Source organism: Brassica napus, chromosome A8, assembly GCF_020379485.1.
Source record: "Brassica napus cultivar Da-Ae chromosome A8, Da-Ae, whole genome shotgun sequence".
NCBI classification, from domain to species: domain Eukaryota; kingdom Viridiplantae; phylum Streptophyta; class Magnoliopsida; order Brassicales; family Brassicaceae; genus Brassica; species Brassica napus.
This window is the reverse complement of record NC_063441.1, coordinates 10,051,127-10,071,425: the sequence shown is the minus strand read 5'-3', so window position 1 is coordinate 10,071,425 and position 20,299 is coordinate 10,051,127. Positions and strand designations below refer to the sequence as shown.

Sequence of the window (20,299 nt, the reverse complement as noted above, 5' to 3'; positions counted from 1 at the left end):
TTCCTCCACGTGCTTAATAAACACAAGGAGAGCAAAAAAAGGCCGGCAACAAGACAATAAATGTCGGAAAATCAAAATCGTGAAACCCCAATTATTGCAAAGGTTTCTTAAAATGACGAAAGAAGACAAGGAAGAAGCCAAATAACAGAGGGCAATAAAGTCATTATACAACCCTCAGTGGACGGTGGAAACAAGAGCACCAATCGTTTCACAACTACTCTCGCAAATTGCAATAACACTCTTATATTTCTCTATATAAAGAGCACAGCTTTGGTTATGAGACGCAAGTGAGCTTCAGCAACTAGTATCACTTACTGCTTATTCATTCCTAAAAAGCTTTAAAAATGGCTGCAAACTACAACGAAAAGCTTCTTCTCAACTATGTTCCCGTCTACGTTATGCTTCCGGTAACTCATCATCGATCACAACTTGGTTTTACATTGTTTCACTAATGTTTCTATAGTTCAGTTCAAGTAAGGTCATATGTAATTAGCTTCTTAAAACGTAGCAAAAATTTTTTATACATGTTAAAATATAACTCATATCTTATATTTTATATAAATCTTGGCGTCTAAAGCTGAGAGTTCTTGAATTTTAATATATGGTTAATCCCGGTTCAGTTACTACCACTTGTCACACTGTTAATGTAATATTCCTTCTGCTTTATCTTACAGTTAATAAATGTTTTTTAAGTTTTTCCCCTGTTTTCATTTTGTTAGTATTAGAAGACTAAAATAATGTTGAATGCAGTTGGGAGTGGTGAATGTCGAAAACGTGTTCGCGGACCCCGAAACGCTTGAAACGCACCTCAAGCGTCTCAAAGAAGAAGCTGGAATCGACGGCGTTATGGTCGATGTTTGGTGGGGAATCATAGAGTCCAAAGGCCCTAAACAATATGACTGGACCGCTTACAAAACGCTGTTCCAGCTAATCGCCCGTTTAGGACTCAAAATCCAAGCAATCATGTCGTTTCACCAATGCGGTGGAAACGTTGGCGACGTCGTCACGATCCCCATCCCGAAATGGGTTCGTGAGGTTGGTGAGAGCGATCCAGATATCTACTACACTAACCGTAGAGGAACAAGAGATATCGAGTATCTCTCACTCGGTGTCGACAATCTTCCTCTCTTCGCTGGAAGAACCCCTGTTCAGGTACGTAGAATCCTAGCGTTTGCGTTCTTGAGAAAACCCCGATCAGCGTTTTATTGAATATATTTACATTTTCATCATTCAGATGTATAGTGACTACATGAGTAGCTTCAAAGAAAACATGTTGGAGCTGCTAGAAGCTGGAGCCATTGTTGACATCGAGGTCGGACTTGGTCCTGCCGGTGAACTCCGTTACCCTGCTTACCCACAAAGCCAAGGATGGGTGTTTCCAGGCATTGGAGAATTTCAGGTTAATTTTGCATATAACATACATGTTTGTTATTAGTACGATTTATCAATTGAAACGCTGCGTTTTGGTGGTTCCAGTGTTATGACAAGTACTTGAAGAGCGAGTTCAAGGAAGCAGCGGCCAAAGCAGGTCATCCGGAGTGGGATCTGCCGGACAACGCCGGAGAATACAATGACAAGGCGGAGGAAACTGGATTTTTCAAGACTAATGGAACCTATGTCTCGGAGGAGGGGAAGTTTTTCTTGACATGGTACTCGAACAAGCTTATCTTTCATGGAGATCAGATCATAGGAGAAGCCAACAAGATCTTCGCTGGACTTAAAGTTAACTTGGCTGCCAAGGTATTATTATTACTACTATAAACAAATGACATATACATGGATCATGTTGATAAACTAAAACAAAACAAATTCAAATTGCATCAAACGGAACTGACAAAAAGCTATATCAGTATTAACAGAAAACCAGCTCAATCACTAATGGTTTCATTTGGCTTTCAATGTTAATAACAAAAAAAAATCAACACTTTTTAAGCATTTTTCAAGTTTACTTGTCTAGCAAGGTAACTAGTTTATGAATCTAAATTGATTACGTGAACGAGATAGGTTTCTGGAATTCACTGGTTGTACAACCACCACAGCCACGCGGCGGAGCTTACTGCGGGATATTATAACCTTTACGAGAGAGATGGTTATCGCCCGATCGCTCGGATGCTCTCAAAACACTACGGCACTCTCAACTTCACTTGCCTTGAGATGAAAGATACCGACAATACTGCTGAAGCCCTAAGTGCTCCACAAGAACTTGTTCAAATGGTACACCAAGAGAATAGATTTCAAGATTTGTGCGTTCATATTCAACGGTCTGTATCTTGATTTATTTTGGTAAATCATTTATTCAGGTATTGAGCAAAGCATGGAAAGAAGGCATAGAAGTTGCTGGTGAGAATGCATTAGAGACCTATGGAACCAAAGGTTACAATCAGATTCTACTTAATGCGAGGCCTAACGGGGTTAACCATAACGGTAAGCCGAAGCTGAGAATGTACGGCTTTACTTACCTACGGTTGTCCGATACTGTCTTTCAAGAAAACAACTTTGAACTGTTCAAGAAGTTTGTGAGGAAAATGCACGCTGACCAAGTAAGTATATTTAAGACTTTAAAGTTATACACATGAAATTGGTCTTTTTCTCTTAGGTTATAAAACATAATGTCTTTAAAATGGGAACAATATAAGGATTACTGTGGAGATGCGGAGAAGTACGGGCATGAGATTGTACCGTTGAAGACACCTAACTCGCACCTGACGGTGGAGGATATCGCGGACGCGGCTCAGCCAAGTGGGGCATTCAAGTGGGATACTGAAACCGACATGAAGGTTGATGGCTGATCATCTAATCGTCAAACAAAATAAGAGAAGGAAGTGGCAATAAAAGGTTTTTGCAACGTCTACTGCAAAAATTATGGTGGCTACAAACTTTTTATATTCGTCGTACGTTTTCGGTTACGGGAATAAATAAACCGTTTTGGTTTGTATTGTGTGGAGTGAAGAGTGCTTGATCTGATTGAATAAAGTTTGTGTTTTTTTGTTAAAGGGTTTGTTTGTGTAGTTATGCTTGAATAAAGTTATATGTAATCTTGTGTAATTATCGTTTGATGAAGTATTTAATAAATTAAACTAATAAGCATTATGCTGAAGATCTCTTTAGGTTGTATTAAATCTATCTATCTATCTATACTATTATTTGAGAAGTGAATTTGCTTACTTGTCATATTCTCTATGATTTTAGTTAATTTGATTACTTGTCATCTTTTTCATGATTTTAGGATATGTCATATACAACTCAACTTTTTATTATCCTTATTACATCTTATCCTTATCCATAACTTTTACTTTTGATGTTATTGTCTTACATAAGTATGTGTGCATATGATAAATATGTGTTTGTACGTATAAGACAAAATATATAAATAATTAAACAGAATTTTTCTATTAAAAAATAAAATAGTTGTATAAAAATTTAAATGAAATAAAATAATTTATTTCCTTCTAAAAGTCTAAATAAAATAAAAACGTAAAAGTAATCTTATTTTTCTTATAATTAACTAACTTTACTTTTTAATAATTTTTTGTTAAAAAAATATAAAACTAAAATTTGGTTCAAATATTTCACCTTATATGAGTGTGATATGTGTCAATTAAAACATTAGATTGTGATATGTGTCAATATTTCTTCTTTTCATAAAATCTTAAATAAAAGAGATTTCTAAAAGAAATTTCTCTTCTAATTTTAACCAATTAAGAATTTTTCCTACTTTTTTTAATTGTGACTATAGATAATAGTAAAAAGTTATTTAATAGTATTTTTACTTCAAAAATTTAATGATAAACATGATAGTAACAATTATTCAATTTACAAGAAAAATTGTAAAAAAAATTAACGATATTAAAAAACGAATTTTGAAAATTGCAACTTTTAAAAATAGTTAATATTAACTAGAAATAGTTATTTGATAAAAAAATTATTTTTTTAAATCCCAGACAAAATATAATAGTAAAAGATTATGTAATATTAATTTCCTTTTTAAAATCCTACAAAACTGTAAAAGAATATTTGATAGTTTTTTTCCTTTTTTATAAAAAAAAAACTAAACAAAAGAAATTTGTATAATATTTTTAAGTCCTAACCAAAAAAAAATTGTAAAACTTTATTTGATATTATTTTTAAGAGAGTGTTTGATGATGAACATGATACTAAAAATTATTTAATTGACAAAAGAAGCCTAAAATTTGTGTTGATACGAATTGTAAAAATAGCAATTTTAAAAATAATATTAATAACTAAATATAATTATTTGGTAGCAATATATTTTTCAGTGAAATTCTAACGAGAAAATAATTGTAATAGGTTATATGATAGAAGTTTATCTTTTCTAAAATCTTAAACAAAATTATAAAAGAGTATATAATATTTTTATTTTAATTGTAAATAAAAAGGAGATTTATAAAATATAATGTTTTCATTTTTAAAAAAAAATCCTAGCAAAATAAAATTTCAAAAACTTGTTTAATAAAATATTAAATTAGTACATAAGAACATGTATAGTGTTATCATTGATTCGATTGGTGTATTTAACTTTCATTTCTTTTTACTTTTCATTAATTATTTCAGATTGTGTTCAGTTTTAATGTTTATGTATAGCATTATCTCTAATCCTTAATATAAAGTTTGTAACAACTCGCACCATAATTGTAAAATACAAATATTAACTTGAACTTATGTGTGAAAACGTTTTAATTATAAAATAAATCTCAAAACAACATATGCAAAAAAATCATAATACTATAATAAAATGAATTATTATTGTATGGTTTTTATTAAATTAAAACATCAAACAAAAATCCGTTTCAACGCAACGGGCTCCTATCTTGTTGTATATAAATTGTGGTTTTATATTTTCTCACGACATGTTTAATTGGTCCAAATTTAAAACATGACACTTTAAATTTCAAATAGGATTCTAACTAGCTAGAATCACCGTAGTCTATTGGTTAAGGTTTAAAGGCTTCTACATTCAGGTCTGGGGTTCAAATCCCAGACTATGCAATTTATTGCAGATTACAGGAAATCCAGGTTTCAAGTCCCGGAGAGAGCGGTTTATTAAACAATTATGCAGACTACAGAGGAAAGGCTTGCAAGGGATCTTCAACATGGTGCAAATAAATCTGGCCAGGCGTAGATCTTCATAGGACGGCTCAGGTGATGCATTTAGGCGTAGGTCTTCATAAGACAGGTAGTATTGTCGGTTGTCGAATCGTCTATGTAATATTTCCTATATCATAATTGTAAGATCATTAATAAATCAGCGTTAAAAAAAAAAACTAGCTAGAATCATAACTTAATTTCAAACAAAACCAAATTAAACCAAACCAAACCAACTAAAACCGAATCAAACCAAAGATAAACCAAACCAAACTAATTTGGGTTGACTTTGGTTAAAGTTTTTTAGACCCAAATAAACCAAACTAAACTGAATCTGAAATTAAACCAAAATGCTCACCCTTAGTTTCTTATGCTGGTTATAGTAATCGAGTTTTGGCCTATTATAATGAATTTTAAGAGTGCAAAAATTCATACACACTGATTATTATAAAAATAAAATCTACTTGGGTATTTGCTTTTCATTTTTGTTTCTAAAGTTTGGATTTTTTCTTCTTTTCTCCTGATTCCGCAACATCCATTGTTTTTCGACCAACCAAATCATAGCATTCTGATTAGACAGTAGTTGTTTAGTTTTATACATTACTGTAGACATAGATCAGTAGTAGTACTGGTCGACGTAGGTACGACCAACGGGTCACGGTCATATGTCCCAGGCTAAATTAGATTTTCTTTAAAAATCCAGTTCAAATTTGAAGTAAAAAAAAAGATATTTATTTCAAATTCTATGAAAACGCTTCCTATTATTTCAAAGTTATGATAATATTTTGGTTAAAAGTTCTTCTTGATCTATCAGTACTCTTAACCAAAATTTGTAAACATAATAATAGAGAGTTTAAATCACTAAACTTATAAATACAAATTAATATAGATACACTGATAGTTGAATTTTGTATATATTAGATTTTGTAAATCAAATTTAAAATAACATTATTTCGACGTACAATCACCTTACACTTACATAAAAGTTGCTTTTTGATTTAGAGAAGTAATAAATTTTAGATCCTTTGTAGGTACTGTTTCAGCAACTGAAAAACAGGAAAAAGAACCTAGATCTTGATATCTCAAATACTTGTACTTGTACTGTATCAAATGAAACACAAGAGATCAACCCAAGAGAGGACTCTTTCTTTGTGGAGCGGGACACTTGAAGTCACGAGGTGGAGTCTTACCACAGTCGACAAGAAGCTCAAGAGCAATGGGAATAATGAGGTCAATGTTGAGAAGCTTGGCTCTAATTGTGGTGCAGAGACAAACCGCTGCGTCAAGACCCACTAAACCGCCAAGAACCGGACAACAAGTAGCCTTTGCGTAGCTTTTACCTAGTCCGATGTGAATCAAACCGCCTAGCACGTCCACACACGCGCCTAGCTTAAGCGCATCGATTGAGCAAGTCTCCGGTTCAGGGGTTGGCGCTGGAGGTGTAGGAGGACATGGGGTTGGTGGTGGTGACGGTGGCGGTGGTGGCGGGCATGGCGTCTCTGGGGTTGGCACTGGTGGTGGCTTGACGTACGGTGGTGGAGGGGATGGGGTTGGAGTTGGCTGTGGCGGTGGCTTGACAGTGGGAGGTTTTGGAGTGTACGGTGGAAAAGAATGTGGAGGGGATGGAGTGTGCGGAGGCTTGACGGTTGGCGGTCTCGGAGTGTGTGGAGGTGGTTTAACGGTGGGTGGTTTAGGCGGTTTAACGGGATGTTTAGGCGGTTTAACGGGGTGTGGAGATGGCTTTGGAGGGTCACCACAGTCACAAGCGTAAGAGACGACGAGGAAACCAAGGAGAAGTATCACAAAGGAAAGGTTTTGTTTGTGAAGAAGCCCCATCTTGAGTTTTATGGTTTGGTTTAGTGCGGAAGTGATGAAGTACGTTAAAGCTATTGAGTGTCTTCCTCTTTATATAGACCAAAGGAATCTTTAAGATATTTTTATCCTTTTATGCTCATTATCATCATCCGTGAATCCGTGATGATATGAACATGCCAAATTGCGATTTATATAAGATTACCAATGTTGGACTGTATTTACTGTAATATAATTAGTACAATATTAATGACGACACTTTAGTAGTGACAAGTATATGGGGTGGGAGGTGTCACGAAAAGTAAGTAAAAAGGTCACGTCAAACTTTCCGGAATTTCGGTATGTGCACAACTTTATTTGTCTTTGACAATAGTTCTTAACTTCTTGTTATATCGGATACTAGAAATTAATGAAAAACGATAGTAAACGAAAAAATAATGACACAAATCACTTATATATTATTTGAGAAGCATTACAACTTCTTTTTGTAACCACATGTCAGAGAAATATGATGGTCCATCTAATTATATAATAAACTTTTTTATTAAACTAACAATAAATTCAGCATTAATGTACTTTATTATTTTCTTAAATAAAATTTACGGAATTGCCTAATGTGGTTAAATTATATATGGCAATTAATGATTTGAATAATACATATTTGATAAAAATTAGTGTATCTTCTATTATATTTGTTTAATTTTAAACTATTAAATAAATTAAACAACCACAATTACTATATAATAAAAAATTAGATTTTTCTGTATATGTTATATTTTAAATTTCACTAACGACTATAAATTACTAAAACTGTTAAAAGTCTCACATTCAAATTTTATGATCCTTGGTTTAAATTTTTTGTTATGACAAAATACAAATGATTACAAAATCATATAAACAAAAAGTCTAATTTAATTAATTATTAAGATTAATATATATATATATATATATCATTTTAAATTAAACTATAAACCATATAAAATACAATATTTAAGTTTCAAAATTTACTTTGAACAATTTTTTTGATAAAAATTTTTGAACGAACATCGACAACTTATTTTTTTTAAATGATAAATTACTAAAACTATTAAGGGCTATTAATCCTAGAATGAAAATTTTGTTATCACTAATTTTTTTTTTATAAAAGATACAAATGATCAAAACGATTATATGAGTAGAAATCATCATTTAATAGACATTAATATTTAAAATATACTCAAATATACTATGTATGTTAGCATCATTTAAATTTAATTACATATCCTATTAAATATTAAAAAAATATTTTTGGATTAATAAAATTGATTTATATATTCGCACCAATTTAATTATATATTTAATAGTTACTGATTTTTAATTATTCAATATATATTTATTATTTCGTAATATGTAAAAATATTTAATACATAAAATAATTTTATATATAATGTTTATCCTGCACAAGGCGCGAATCTTAACTTAGTATTTAGTATAGTTCAATTCTTTCAATCAGAAAGGTTGGAAATGTTCGTTGTCTTACTGGATACTATATCCATGAGTAGCAGCTATACGATGGGTCCTAAACAAAAGCTACAAGTTCTTTATTTCTTTTAGGGCAACATTATCGGTAGAAAGGCTTTTTGGGATTCTTAAGTTTTCTTTTTCTTTTTCTGATTTTTTTTTTTTTTTCTTTTTATCAGCACTTTTTCTTTTTCTGATTAAAATAAAAAAAAAGAAGATAAATTAGTTGCGGGCCGCCAAACGTTAATAGAGCTCGCAAACAATGTAACAAATGCAGTGCGCGCAAAAGGTATGTTAATCAAGGACATTTGGGCACAATTTTTGGGAAAATGTGGTGGGGTCCACACGTAAGAACTTTCCCCCACCATTGATAATGTTGCCCTTACAGTCTAAGAATTTAGATATATCATTAATGATGATCTCTAAAATAGTCTTTCAACAAAAAAATAATTCAAAAAAAAAGTTGGAGAGAAATTGTAGAAAGTGTCACCATCATCTCTCTGCAGAGAAACGTTGCAATGTTTTGTAGAGACTACATCTACACATGTCCATTTTATATTGGTCCAATTATAATTACAAAAATAAAAACTAATTATGTCACTTAATACTATTAAAATATTAATAAAAATTAGTCTAGAAATAGTGTTGGAAACTAAGCGTTGTTGGTGCTCTTAGAGCATCATTATCCATAAGAGACATTTAAGAGTTTTTAATCATTTTTTAATATCTTTTAGTTGGAAAAGTGAAATTAAGAAACTTGGTTAAGAGACGGGCAAATTTGTGTAGTCCATTGCAAGTCTCTTATTTAAAGACTTTTTAAAAAAAATTAAACATTATTTTATTAATTTAAAATTTATTGATAAAATTATTAAACATAACATTTTAAAAATAGATTTTTAAATAAAAAACATAAAAACGAAGATTAGTAAAATAAACGAGAAAAATTTGAAAGAAGCATCCGAGCTCAATTGTTGTCTTCATCATGTCCGAATTTACGCCATATATGTTCAACCAAATCAGCTTTCAGTTGATGATGCATTTTTGTATCACAAATTGTAATTCGAACACCCATCATATTGGCGATATTTGTAGGCATATCTGAAAAAAAATCGAGATCCACATATGAACTTCCGGTGTCTTCTCCTTGTTGGAACTCTGAAACATTAAATTGAGTGTATCTATCTCGTTCGTCTTTCACTATCATATTATGGAGTATGATACATGCTCTCATAATCTTCTCAATTTTGACTTTATCCCAAAATAGTGTTAGATTTTAAACAATGGCAAAGCGAACTTGTAAAATCCAAAAGTACGCTCGACATCTTTTCGGACAACTTCTTGGCGTTGAGCAAATAAAACCGCCTTCGGCCCTTGTGGTATTGGAATAGATTGGATAAAAGTCGCTCATTTCATATAAATTTCATCGGTGAGATAGTAAGCCATATGATACTCTCTTCCATTGACAGTGAAAGTGACTTGAGAAGCTTGACCTTTTATTATGTCATCAAAAACAGGTGAGCGATCAAGAACATTGATATCATTTTAGGTACCTGGAAGTCCAAAAAATGCATGCCATATCCAGAGATTATACGAAAAAATCATCTCTAAAACGATTGTTGGTTTACCCGAACCACGAGAATATTGCTCTTTCCAAGTGGTGGGACAATTCTTCCACTCCTAATGCATACAATCGATGTTTCCTATCATCCTAGGAAATCAACGATACTCTCCAATATCAAGTAGACGTTGAAGGTCAGCCGGTGTTGGTCTTCTTAGGTAATCTTCACCGAATAAATACATTATTCCTTCCATAAAATTTTCCACACATAACCGAGTTGTTGTTTCACTGAGCCGGAGGTATTCGTCGATCGTATCATCCGCAGAACCATATGCCAAGATAGAAGATGGCTTTGGTGCTGTGATCAAAGAGAGAAAATGGCTTTATAAAACTTGTGATTAAAGAAAGAAGATGGCTTTGGTGTTGTGATTAAAGAGAGAATATGAGTTTATAAGACTAGTGATTAAAGAGAGAAGATGGTTTTGGTGTTGTGGAGAAAGAGAGAAGAATGAGTTTGGTGTTATTACAATTCGAGAAAGAAGATGAGTTTGGTCGTGTGGAGAATGGGTTTGATGTTTTTACAAGTCGAGAGAGAAGATATATATACAGCATGCAAGTCATATAACAAACACATACAAGCCCGTGACCAAACACATACAAGTCCATGACCAAACACATAAAAGTCTTTGACATAGAAAGTGAAAGTACAGAAGAATACATAAACATGTGACAACAAACGACACGCAAGACCAATGTATTTATGTCTGTGACATTAGAAGCTCTCAATGCTCCCACCACAAGACATAAACATGTGACAACAATCTTCTTAGACCACTTTTTCAATCTTCTTGACCTGCAAAACAATGAGAACAAGCACGTGAGAACATGACATAACAAGAGAACAAGCAGAAGCGATGTTTACGACAAGAATATGACAGAACAAGAGAACAAGAGAACAAGAGAACAAGCTATGTTTAATACAATCATTTAAGATAAGCACAAGACAACAGAACAAGCAGAGCATGACAACGATGGCAAGACTAAGTGAAACCGCTTAATTAACGTAAATTCAATTCAGACCATGGCTTTTTCAACAGCTCAACCAGACGATCACTTCTATTTATTACCAACAGACAACCATAATCTAACACTAAACCAACCATTAATTAACGTAAATTCAATTCAGACCAGAAGCTAGACCATTTCTTTTCAGACCAGAAGCCACACCATTTCATTTCAGACTAGATGAAAGAGTAACACAAGCGGTAAACAAACAAGATACAAAATCATTCAACAAACAATGCTTTTTCAACTTCAACAGCTCAACCAGACGATCACTTCTATTTATTACCAACAGACAACCATAAACATGTGACTCTAAACCAACCATTAATTATCGTAAATTCAATTCAAGCTCAAACACAACAAACAAATACAATACAAGCTATCTAACTCATTCAACACAAGTACAAGCTTACACTAACCAAGACATTCATCACAGAAGCTAAACAAACAAGATACAGATCCATCCATCTCGCGACACAAAGACAGAAACAAACAAAAGAATCAACAGCCAAAAACCTAATCAAAATTGATGAACTAGCATCAAACAAATCACAATTGATCGAACCCAACTAAGAAATAAATCTACAGACAGAATCCAAACACAACAAACAATCAATCCAGAGACCAAAGAAGCACAAACACATGCATGATTCAAGAACATGAAACATAAGCTAGAAGATTTACCTTTCGATTCGATGAGAGCCACCGAGACCTTCGTCGCCGTCGAGGAGAGCCATTGTCGCCGTCGAGGAGAGTCACCGTCGCCCTCGAAGAGAGCCACCGAGACATAAAATCAAACCGATAAACAAATCAGAACAAAAAGAAGCATAATCAAAGACATGCATAGATGAAGAACACACCAATAACTTTACCTTCGATTCGAGGAGAGACAGAGAGAGAGAGGTCCGCTATGTCGACGAGACCCACAGAGAGGGAGAGTGTCAGCGTTTTCCTTCACTGACGATAGCCACCGAGACAGGGAGAACCGATGACGGAGAGAAGCCACAGAGAAAAAGGGAATCGCCTTTGTCGTTGCACATAGAGAGGTTTCGAGAGAGAGAGAAGAAACCAAAAGACAAAAAACAAAGACACCTCTCCTCTCTCCTCTCATTTGCCAACACGTGGCCAAGAATATACGACTCTTCTTTCCTCTAATTAAGACACGGTTCTTCTGTTAACAGTGGCGGATGTAGGAAGCTAATTAGTTGGGGGCACAGTAATTTTTTCCATTGTGATTAATTTTAGAGTGGAAACATTTGATAAACTTTATAGTATTTAGGGAAGAAATTTTTTTAAACAGTTGGGGGCACGTGCCCCCGTAACCGTTGTCTTGCGTCCGCCACTGTCTGTTAATATGTGTTTTTTATTTATTTTTATTTTTAAATTAGTTTAAGAGACCCCATTACAAATCGCGATAATGGTGCTCTTACTTTCTTGGACTTGGCTTATGGTATTACTAAGGCTATAACGTTGTCCATTTACAGCAACAGCAAAAAAAAAAAAAAAAAAACTGCGAGATTCACACTATATCCTAATGTAATGGCTAGTGGCGAGACAATTGACGAAGGAATTTGTCTTTATCATTTGACTGAAGAGGCACCTCTAAATTTTCTAAAACCAAAGGCTGTAGAGATCCTTCCTCTTTTCCTGCTCCTTTCATTATTGGATCCACTTGTTTATCAGGATTCTAGGGAATTTTTGGAATTTAGTTTGTTTTGTCCCTACCTATAAATATTGTAGCCTAGTCGATGTAGCCCATAACAAACACACAAATATAGAAAGAGAATCAACTCTAGCTAGGTCCAAAGCTATGGTATGATTTAAGTATAATCAAAGTCAAAATAATGACAGTAGTTAATTAGTGTATTAAGTATAACAGATTACAGTTACAGTTACAGAAGTGTGCAAGTGCAATGCAGCATCGAGTGCTAAACTGCTAATATAGTGTTAGACTGCTATCACATGTTTCCTCCACAAGCCATTGATCTAAGACCAAAAGAATTACGACATGATTAATTGTCGGTAAACCTAAATTAGCATGGAATTTTTTTGACGTCAATATTATGTCGGTCCCAATATTTTCCTTTCTATATTTTCAAAATTTAAAACAAGGAACCTACCGAAACATATATACAATCATAATTCATAAACTATCTACTGTCCACTAATCAAAACATGCCCTATTAGTATACCTTACGTATTTTATACCTTGTTCCACGCAGCTATGAAGAACACAGCTTTTTTCACGAGAAGTAATTGACTGGAGTCCGTGATTGATGTTAATCTATGTATGAAAGTATTTCATTGCATATTTGTCTGGTTATGCCAGATTGAGTCGCTAACATGCACTCCAATACCTATATTTGGATACTTGATAAATAAAATAGAATAAGGATAAGATAGCTCTGTCAAAACTATTTAAAGAACTACATTATTTTTTAAGGGGTACATGATATAAAAACTAGTAGATAAAGGAGAGAAATGTAGTATGGACGCGGGTAGAAGGTTGCGGGTGAGATTTGACGTGTAGTAAGATTAGTGTAGCCCGTGAATCCATTCCTATAATTAAGATTATCTTTGTTCTTGCTCGTTTTAAATAGAATGGGATAATGTCATGTCACGTAACTAATGAAGCATACATGCGGTGTACTAGTGTGTATATACAAATAAATACATAATAATAATAATGAACCACAATTCAAAATAATACTAATAATAGTAATAATGAACCACAGTTCACATGCATGGATCTCTGCATGTGACAATACCATTATTAATTTGTGCTGAACCCAAGGGCCAAATTGTCGGGATTAATTTTGTTCCTAACTCAGTATCAGCTATCCAGTATTCTTCAATCAAGATAGGCAAATTAAAAAATCTTTCAATGTTGGTGAAAATGTCTGCCAGTTATAAATAAGCGTGGCGACAAGCACCACAATACTACACAAAGTATGATAAAAGAAGCTCAAATAATTACCAATGTTGATCGCTAATTCTGTATCAGTAGGTCGTGGATGTCAGCCAATATTTTTGAAAATGGTATCCATAACAAATCCTGGAGAGTGACAACATGAAGCTTTTTTTGGTGTCTGTGATAAAGAGGTTTTAGACTTTTAGTGGCACTATACTAGTTTCTTTTTGCTCAATAAATGCCAAAGTTGAACATTAATTCACAAAAATCTTCCAACTAAAGACGACTTGAAATAAATCCATCTTGGCACAGAATGAAGTTTGCGTGCACACGGAATTGGCTTATACTTAGTCAAATGGAACACAAGAACAAATTACTTTAGTCATTTCACCACTTCCGAGATTTGAATGATAAGATTTAACGTACATTGCTCCCTAAATATATTTTTCAATGGCTGCAAATGAAGCAAACTTGTGAATGAGTCACATAGGTTCAAAGGCTTTGCATCGATGTTTAGTGTGTGTGGATAATGAGCGAGCCAGTGTGTTTCATGTAGTCATCATTTTACTGTATATTCCCTCGGTTCTTTGATGATAGATTTTTTAGAAAAAAAAATTGTTTCAAAAAGATGTATTTTTTGTGTTTTTTTTATGAAAAAATTATAAGTTTCAAAAAAATTAATTGATCTTATTGAATTACTATTAGTTAAAAATTATTGAAAACTGAAAATTACAGAAAACAATACATTTATTATGGTAATTTAATGTGTTTTCTTAATATGTGTGAGAATACTAAAAAGTCTATCTTTGTGGAATGGAGGGAGTATTACATTAAATCAAATATCCGTAGAGGAGAAGTCATACAGCTCTAAGTTTGAGACGACTTAACAATTTTTCATATCTCGATGAGCCTTAAATCTCTGTATCTGAAAAAAAAATCACCACTCTAACAATTTAGTCAGAATTATATATGTTCAATCAATAATCTTATAGAAAATTAGGTTTTATCTAACTATTTTTTGCTTTTCTAATTTTAGACATGGGCAGATCCAGCTTGTTAAATGTGTGGCAAGTGCCCCACATATATAAAATATATATGTTTTATTTTCTAGAATTAATATTAGTTGTTTTATATTGTTATATAAATGTGTAATTTTATAAAAGAAATTATACACAATGTTGAAAGAGGAATTACATTAAGTATTTAATGAGATATTTATAGACAAAGAAGGTCGGAAATTTTGTTTATTATAAGTAAATCGAACTGGGGATTAGAAAGATGGTTAAGAGCGAAATGGGCTCACTAACATGACGAGCTTGTCACACAAAGTCTATAAAGAGAAAAATGAGTTCGGATGTTATCTCTCTAGGTCCATGCCGATGAGGCCATATAAAATCCCTCTATAAGCGTAATGGCTCTACAATGAAAAGACAGCTCGTCGTTCTTCGTCCCAAGAATATTTAATACTCACTCTGTTCTTTAAAGATCCATTTTTTTAGAAAAAGAATTTGTTTCAAAAAATACATTTTTTACATTTTCAATACATTAATTAATGAAAAATTGTACTTAAAAAATACAATTGTGTTTAATAAAATTTCATTGGTTAAACGTGATTGAAAATAGTTAATTAAGAAAAACAATTTATGGGAAAATACAATTTTAATAAGTGTGAAAAAACTATAACATGAATCTTTTAGGAACGGAGGGAGAACCTACAAACTATATACATAATACTGGTGTCTGGCGTGTTCTATATGAAAAGTGGTCCCGCAAAGTATGAATCTGAGGTATTGTTTGTATAATTTTTGGGTTTTTTGTTTTAACGAGGCGGGTCTTGGTCATCACTTCGGACCTTTGGATGAAACATGCATCTCTTCAATTTAGTCCGGGTATTAACCGGAGTACAAATACCATAGGCAACACATATTACATGTTTGTGCTCCATACAAAAATATTTCCGAGACTGTAATTATATGATTGCATGATTTGCATCATTAAACGATGATTTTTTTCATTCTCATGCACTATCTCACTTTTAGAACATCTTTAATATTACTCTATTTTCACCTGCAAACATACATTTAGTGAAAAATCTTTTCCAGGGGTGCTCTATATCCTACTCCAAAAATAAAACTCTATATCTTACTTTAAATTTAGATTAATTTTTTTTTCTATTTTTCTATTATAATTTTTATATACAGAACAATATTTTCACTTTTGTTTTCATTTTATATCTGAAAATATTTGGGTAGTCTAATAAATTTGTCACAAGGTATCTAAGAACTTGTTAAATTGCATAAACATTTGTGGCAAGTTTAGACATCTTAACCTCTAAACATTGAGTTAATAAGTCTAATGTTTCCTTCATACAGAAACCAACAAAATATGATTGTCTTAGGTTTTATAAATAATTTATTAATTGACCCAAGCCATAATTTAATGGTTAGACTATGTACCTTGGTTACATGTTTACAACACTCTATTTTTATTTCGCACCATATTCCCTCTTACACTATGTACAATGAGCCAGTTGAAAAAATAATTCAACTGTTTAATGTTTACAGTGATGGTATTGAAAGAAGAAAAAAAATATGGATTAAACTTAATCGAAAAGATTCAACTACTTAGAAAACAAAAAAGTAGGACCCACAATAAAGATACTGACCAATCAAACTCTATGATATGTTCCACGCTCGCCTCAAGGTATGAGACTTTGTTTTTGAAAAATAAATATAGAATAATATAACTGTTAAATTCTAATTGGTTGTTGGAGTTATTTATATTCATCTTCACTGTTTCAAATGAATTATCGTGTAATAAGTTTTTTATAAATTATTTTTATATCAAAATTTGTCATTTTTGTACTATATAAATAGAAACTTGGTTTATTTTCTTTGGATACATAAATAATTTTAGTATAATATTGATACTATTTACAAATTGACTCTTATTTATATAAGTAAAAACAAAATAGATCAAAAAAAAATTTTATAACTCAAAACTGAAACATTGTGTGATATAAAAAATAATGAGTGTTGAATGATGATATGGAAGAAGAATAAAGTGATGTGTAATGAAAAAAAAGTAAAAAGATGGGTGTAGAATAATAGAACAATTGTAGATAGTCTTACACATCTTCTTATCTTTCTTCCACATCATAATTCAATACCCACTCCGTTTTTATTTCTAGTATGGTTTTGTTAAAAAAATATTTACAACACCCTTTCTCACTAATTTTATTTTATATTTTTGTGATTACATATTATTAATAAAAATTATCATTTGAAATTAAATCAAATAATTAAGAACTATTTTTTATTTTTTATTTTATATATTAATATTTCATTAAAAGGATGTTTAATGCTAAAACAAAAATTTAGTAGGAGCTAAAGCAAAAATACAGTTTAAAAATTAGTTTTTTTTGTCCGAATGAAATAAAACAAGTCTCAATTTATAGAGTACGAAAAATGATAAATTTTGATAATAAAAATATATATATATATGCAATAATTGATGTTAAATAATTGAGATGAAAAAAGTTAGAAAATATGAGCATCCAATCAGTTTCTTACACTTGTCTTCATCCATCTATTTTCGTTGAAATTAAAATTTGAGAGACAAACTTAATATTTTGGTCTAATCAACATTTTCCATGTCATATAAAAAGGAAACATGTTTTTTTAACGATCTTGATAAGTTTCAACACTAAATTTGCCACATCATGTATTTTACTTTTACAACAAACCATTGTAAGCTTATCAACATTTGTTAATACAATTGATAAATCTTCCATGGTAAATAGTCTTATAGAAATTAATTGAATAAAAAAAGGAATTAAAAGGATTAAACTCGGCCGACGATTCTTCTCAGAACCCTCCTCGATCAAAGAAGGTAACTTATACGACAACTTCATACGACCCCGAGAAACGCATCTTTAAACTTCATGTGGCAACCTACCAAAAGCTGTTGAGAAATGACGAGAGAAGCATTCACAACTAACCCACCTTGACCAACCATACAAACCCGCCAAAACGTACTGCGGCAGCACAACATAGCGTCTTTTCCCTTCCTCAAAAAACCAAATCTATATGAGCCACATCTCCCTTATTGTCCTTACACGGGATCTTCGCTAGAGATCACACAGATCCAAGATCTCGCATCTATTAGACCATCAAGACCATCCATTATTCCGCCGCTAAGTGTCGGTTCATCAACTCCTCAATCCGCCCAAAGAAAAACAAATAGTCGAATTGTTGTGAATGCAAGAAAAGTCTTGCATTGAAAGTTTAAACAAATAATGTCTAGTATATAATAGGATATCCAACTCTTATTACTATGAGACCTTTTGAGAAAGAAGCCAAAACCAAACCCATGTGGACTTGCCTCTTACGCCCAAAGTGAACATTATCGTACTAATCGTTGGCGAGTGAGTTGGATATAGGCTTGAAAAAGTCCAAAAATTAGTATCAAAGCGGAGATGACAAAAAACTGCATGAAGACCAAAATACCCCTTTAGTTCGAGGTAATGATCATTGATGGGAGTGAGATGTATGTGGGAGAGACCAATCAAAAAGATCCCGGACGCTTCAGTTGTGGAAGGAGCATCTTAAAGAAAACTTCGCGATTAGGGGTGCTGAAGACTTATGTTGAAAGTCTTTCCCTAACGACAATACAAAGATTAGGTGGATATTCCTAACAGTGCTGCAAGGTTTAGGTGGTGAATTTCCTAATGGTGCTCTGCAAGGGTTAGGTGAATAAATCCTAATGGTGTGACAAGAGTTAGGTGAAAATTCATTTTGGTGATTACGCCGGTATAAGATATGTGCCAGGTTTCGCTGGAGGTTGGAGGAAAAGGGTTTGTGTGGTGTGGTACTTGGTTTGAGAGGAAGTTTGATGTGAATGCAAAAAAAGTCTCACATTAGAAGTTTAAACAAATAATATCTAATATATAATAGGATATCCACCTTTGATTAATATCTAATATAATATAGGATGTCCAACTCTAATTAGTACAAAATATTTTAGGAAGGAAACCAACACTAAATTCATTCTTTTGTCTCTTAGACCCAAAATGGATAACATCGTACTAATCATTCGCGAATTATTTGGACATGGACTTTAAAAAGCCCAACACAAATCAAATCAGAAAACCAAAAAAAAGGTGAAACATGTTCTAAAGAAAAATAGACCTCGGCTGAGCGTGGGCTTGGGTCTTGAGTTTTTTATTGGACCAACTTAAGTACAACGTTTTGCTAGTTCATTTCTAAAAAAAACAGCATGACATTTGTGTGTAAACGGCATGTAGTTCGTATTAAAACGATACGAAGTTTATCTGTTCGAAATAGATCAGAACGAATCAACAAGAGAGAAACTTGCGGAGAAAACTGCTCAACGTTTGCATCAATTTCAAAAAACCGCTCATCGTCTCCTATTTAAATACATACTCTCCTCCTCTTCATTTCTCATTTATTTTTACATCGAAACCGACAGCAAAAATCCCTTAGCTTAAGTCATAAATACGAGAGTGTTTCGTAGAGTTTATAGTTTGATAGGGCGATCATGAGTGAAACATGATTCATCTGCCATGGTTGTATCCTGAGACTCTATATTCGTACAGTCCCGTCTCACTAACGGAGAGAATATTTTGAGTTAAGGAAAGATATCTTATCTTGACTCCATGTCTGTTTGCGAATACGATTTCTTATCGTTCTTATATTCGTTTTTTACTTTCGTTTATTTCCTTAACTTCGCTTTTATTATATCGTTTAGGTCAATCTCGTTTACCAGCTTCTACAGATCTATCACAGGAGAAGCCTCAAAGTCGGAGTCACTCCCGGAGAAACCCCGCGGCCACAACACTGGATCCCTAAAGGACCTAGCCTCAAAATTCGAACTCTGCCAATCTCGTCGACGTTTCACCGTTTCGAAAACCGTAGACAACCGCGTTTTTTCCTATATTCAATCCGGTCAAGAGAGACCTCCGCCAAATTTGAAATTTGAATGTTTCAAATATCAATCAATTAGTTATAACTAGTTATATATCAAAATAACCAAAATTGCCGTGGTAAGTTAGATCGAAGCTACTTATTGTAGCGGCACAAAATGAATAAAATAAATCGTTTACAAAAGAATAAATAAAATAGTATTAACGATGTTAGATTCGGGCCGTGCGCACTGTACAATATATTCCTGCGCCGATCGCAATATTACGTCTTCCAACGGTAACTTTCAGACATAAAGTCAAAATTTTATTGTCTAATAATCACAAAACACGTGTCCCGAAACATGACCCCAACGGTCGTTTTTTTTTTCTCGATCTTAACCCAAAATATAAAAGGGGACCCAATGAT

The 20,299-nt window shown here is 32.8% G+C and overlaps 2 protein-coding genes across 2 annotated transcripts; one reads left to right on the top strand and one right to left on the bottom strand.

Annotated features, from left to right (window-relative positions):
• The first annotated feature begins 216 nt into the window (after positions 1-216).
• Positions 217-3,090, top strand: LOC106360628 (beta-amylase 5). Its single transcript, XM_013800248.3, has 7 exons — positions 217-407; positions 751-1,152; positions 1,235-1,399; positions 1,477-1,740; positions 2,005-2,214; positions 2,301-2,540; positions 2,637-3,090. Exons 1-7 carry the CDS (start codon positions 345-347, stop codon positions 2,787-2,789), a joined length of 1,497 nt encoding a protein of 498 aa, XP_013655702.1. The 5' UTR covers positions 217-344; the 3' UTR covers positions 2,790-3,090.
• A 2,911-nt stretch (positions 3,091-6,001) lies between these two features.
• Positions 6,002-7,074, bottom strand: LOC125577303 (36.4 kDa proline-rich protein-like). Its single transcript, XM_048738633.1, has one exon. The coding sequence runs from the start codon at positions 6,937-6,939 to the stop codon at positions 6,229-6,231; it is 711 nt and encodes a 236-aa protein (XP_048594590.1). The 5' UTR covers positions 6,940-7,074; the 3' UTR covers positions 6,002-6,228.
• Between the last annotated feature and the right edge of the window lie 13,225 nt (positions 7,075-20,299).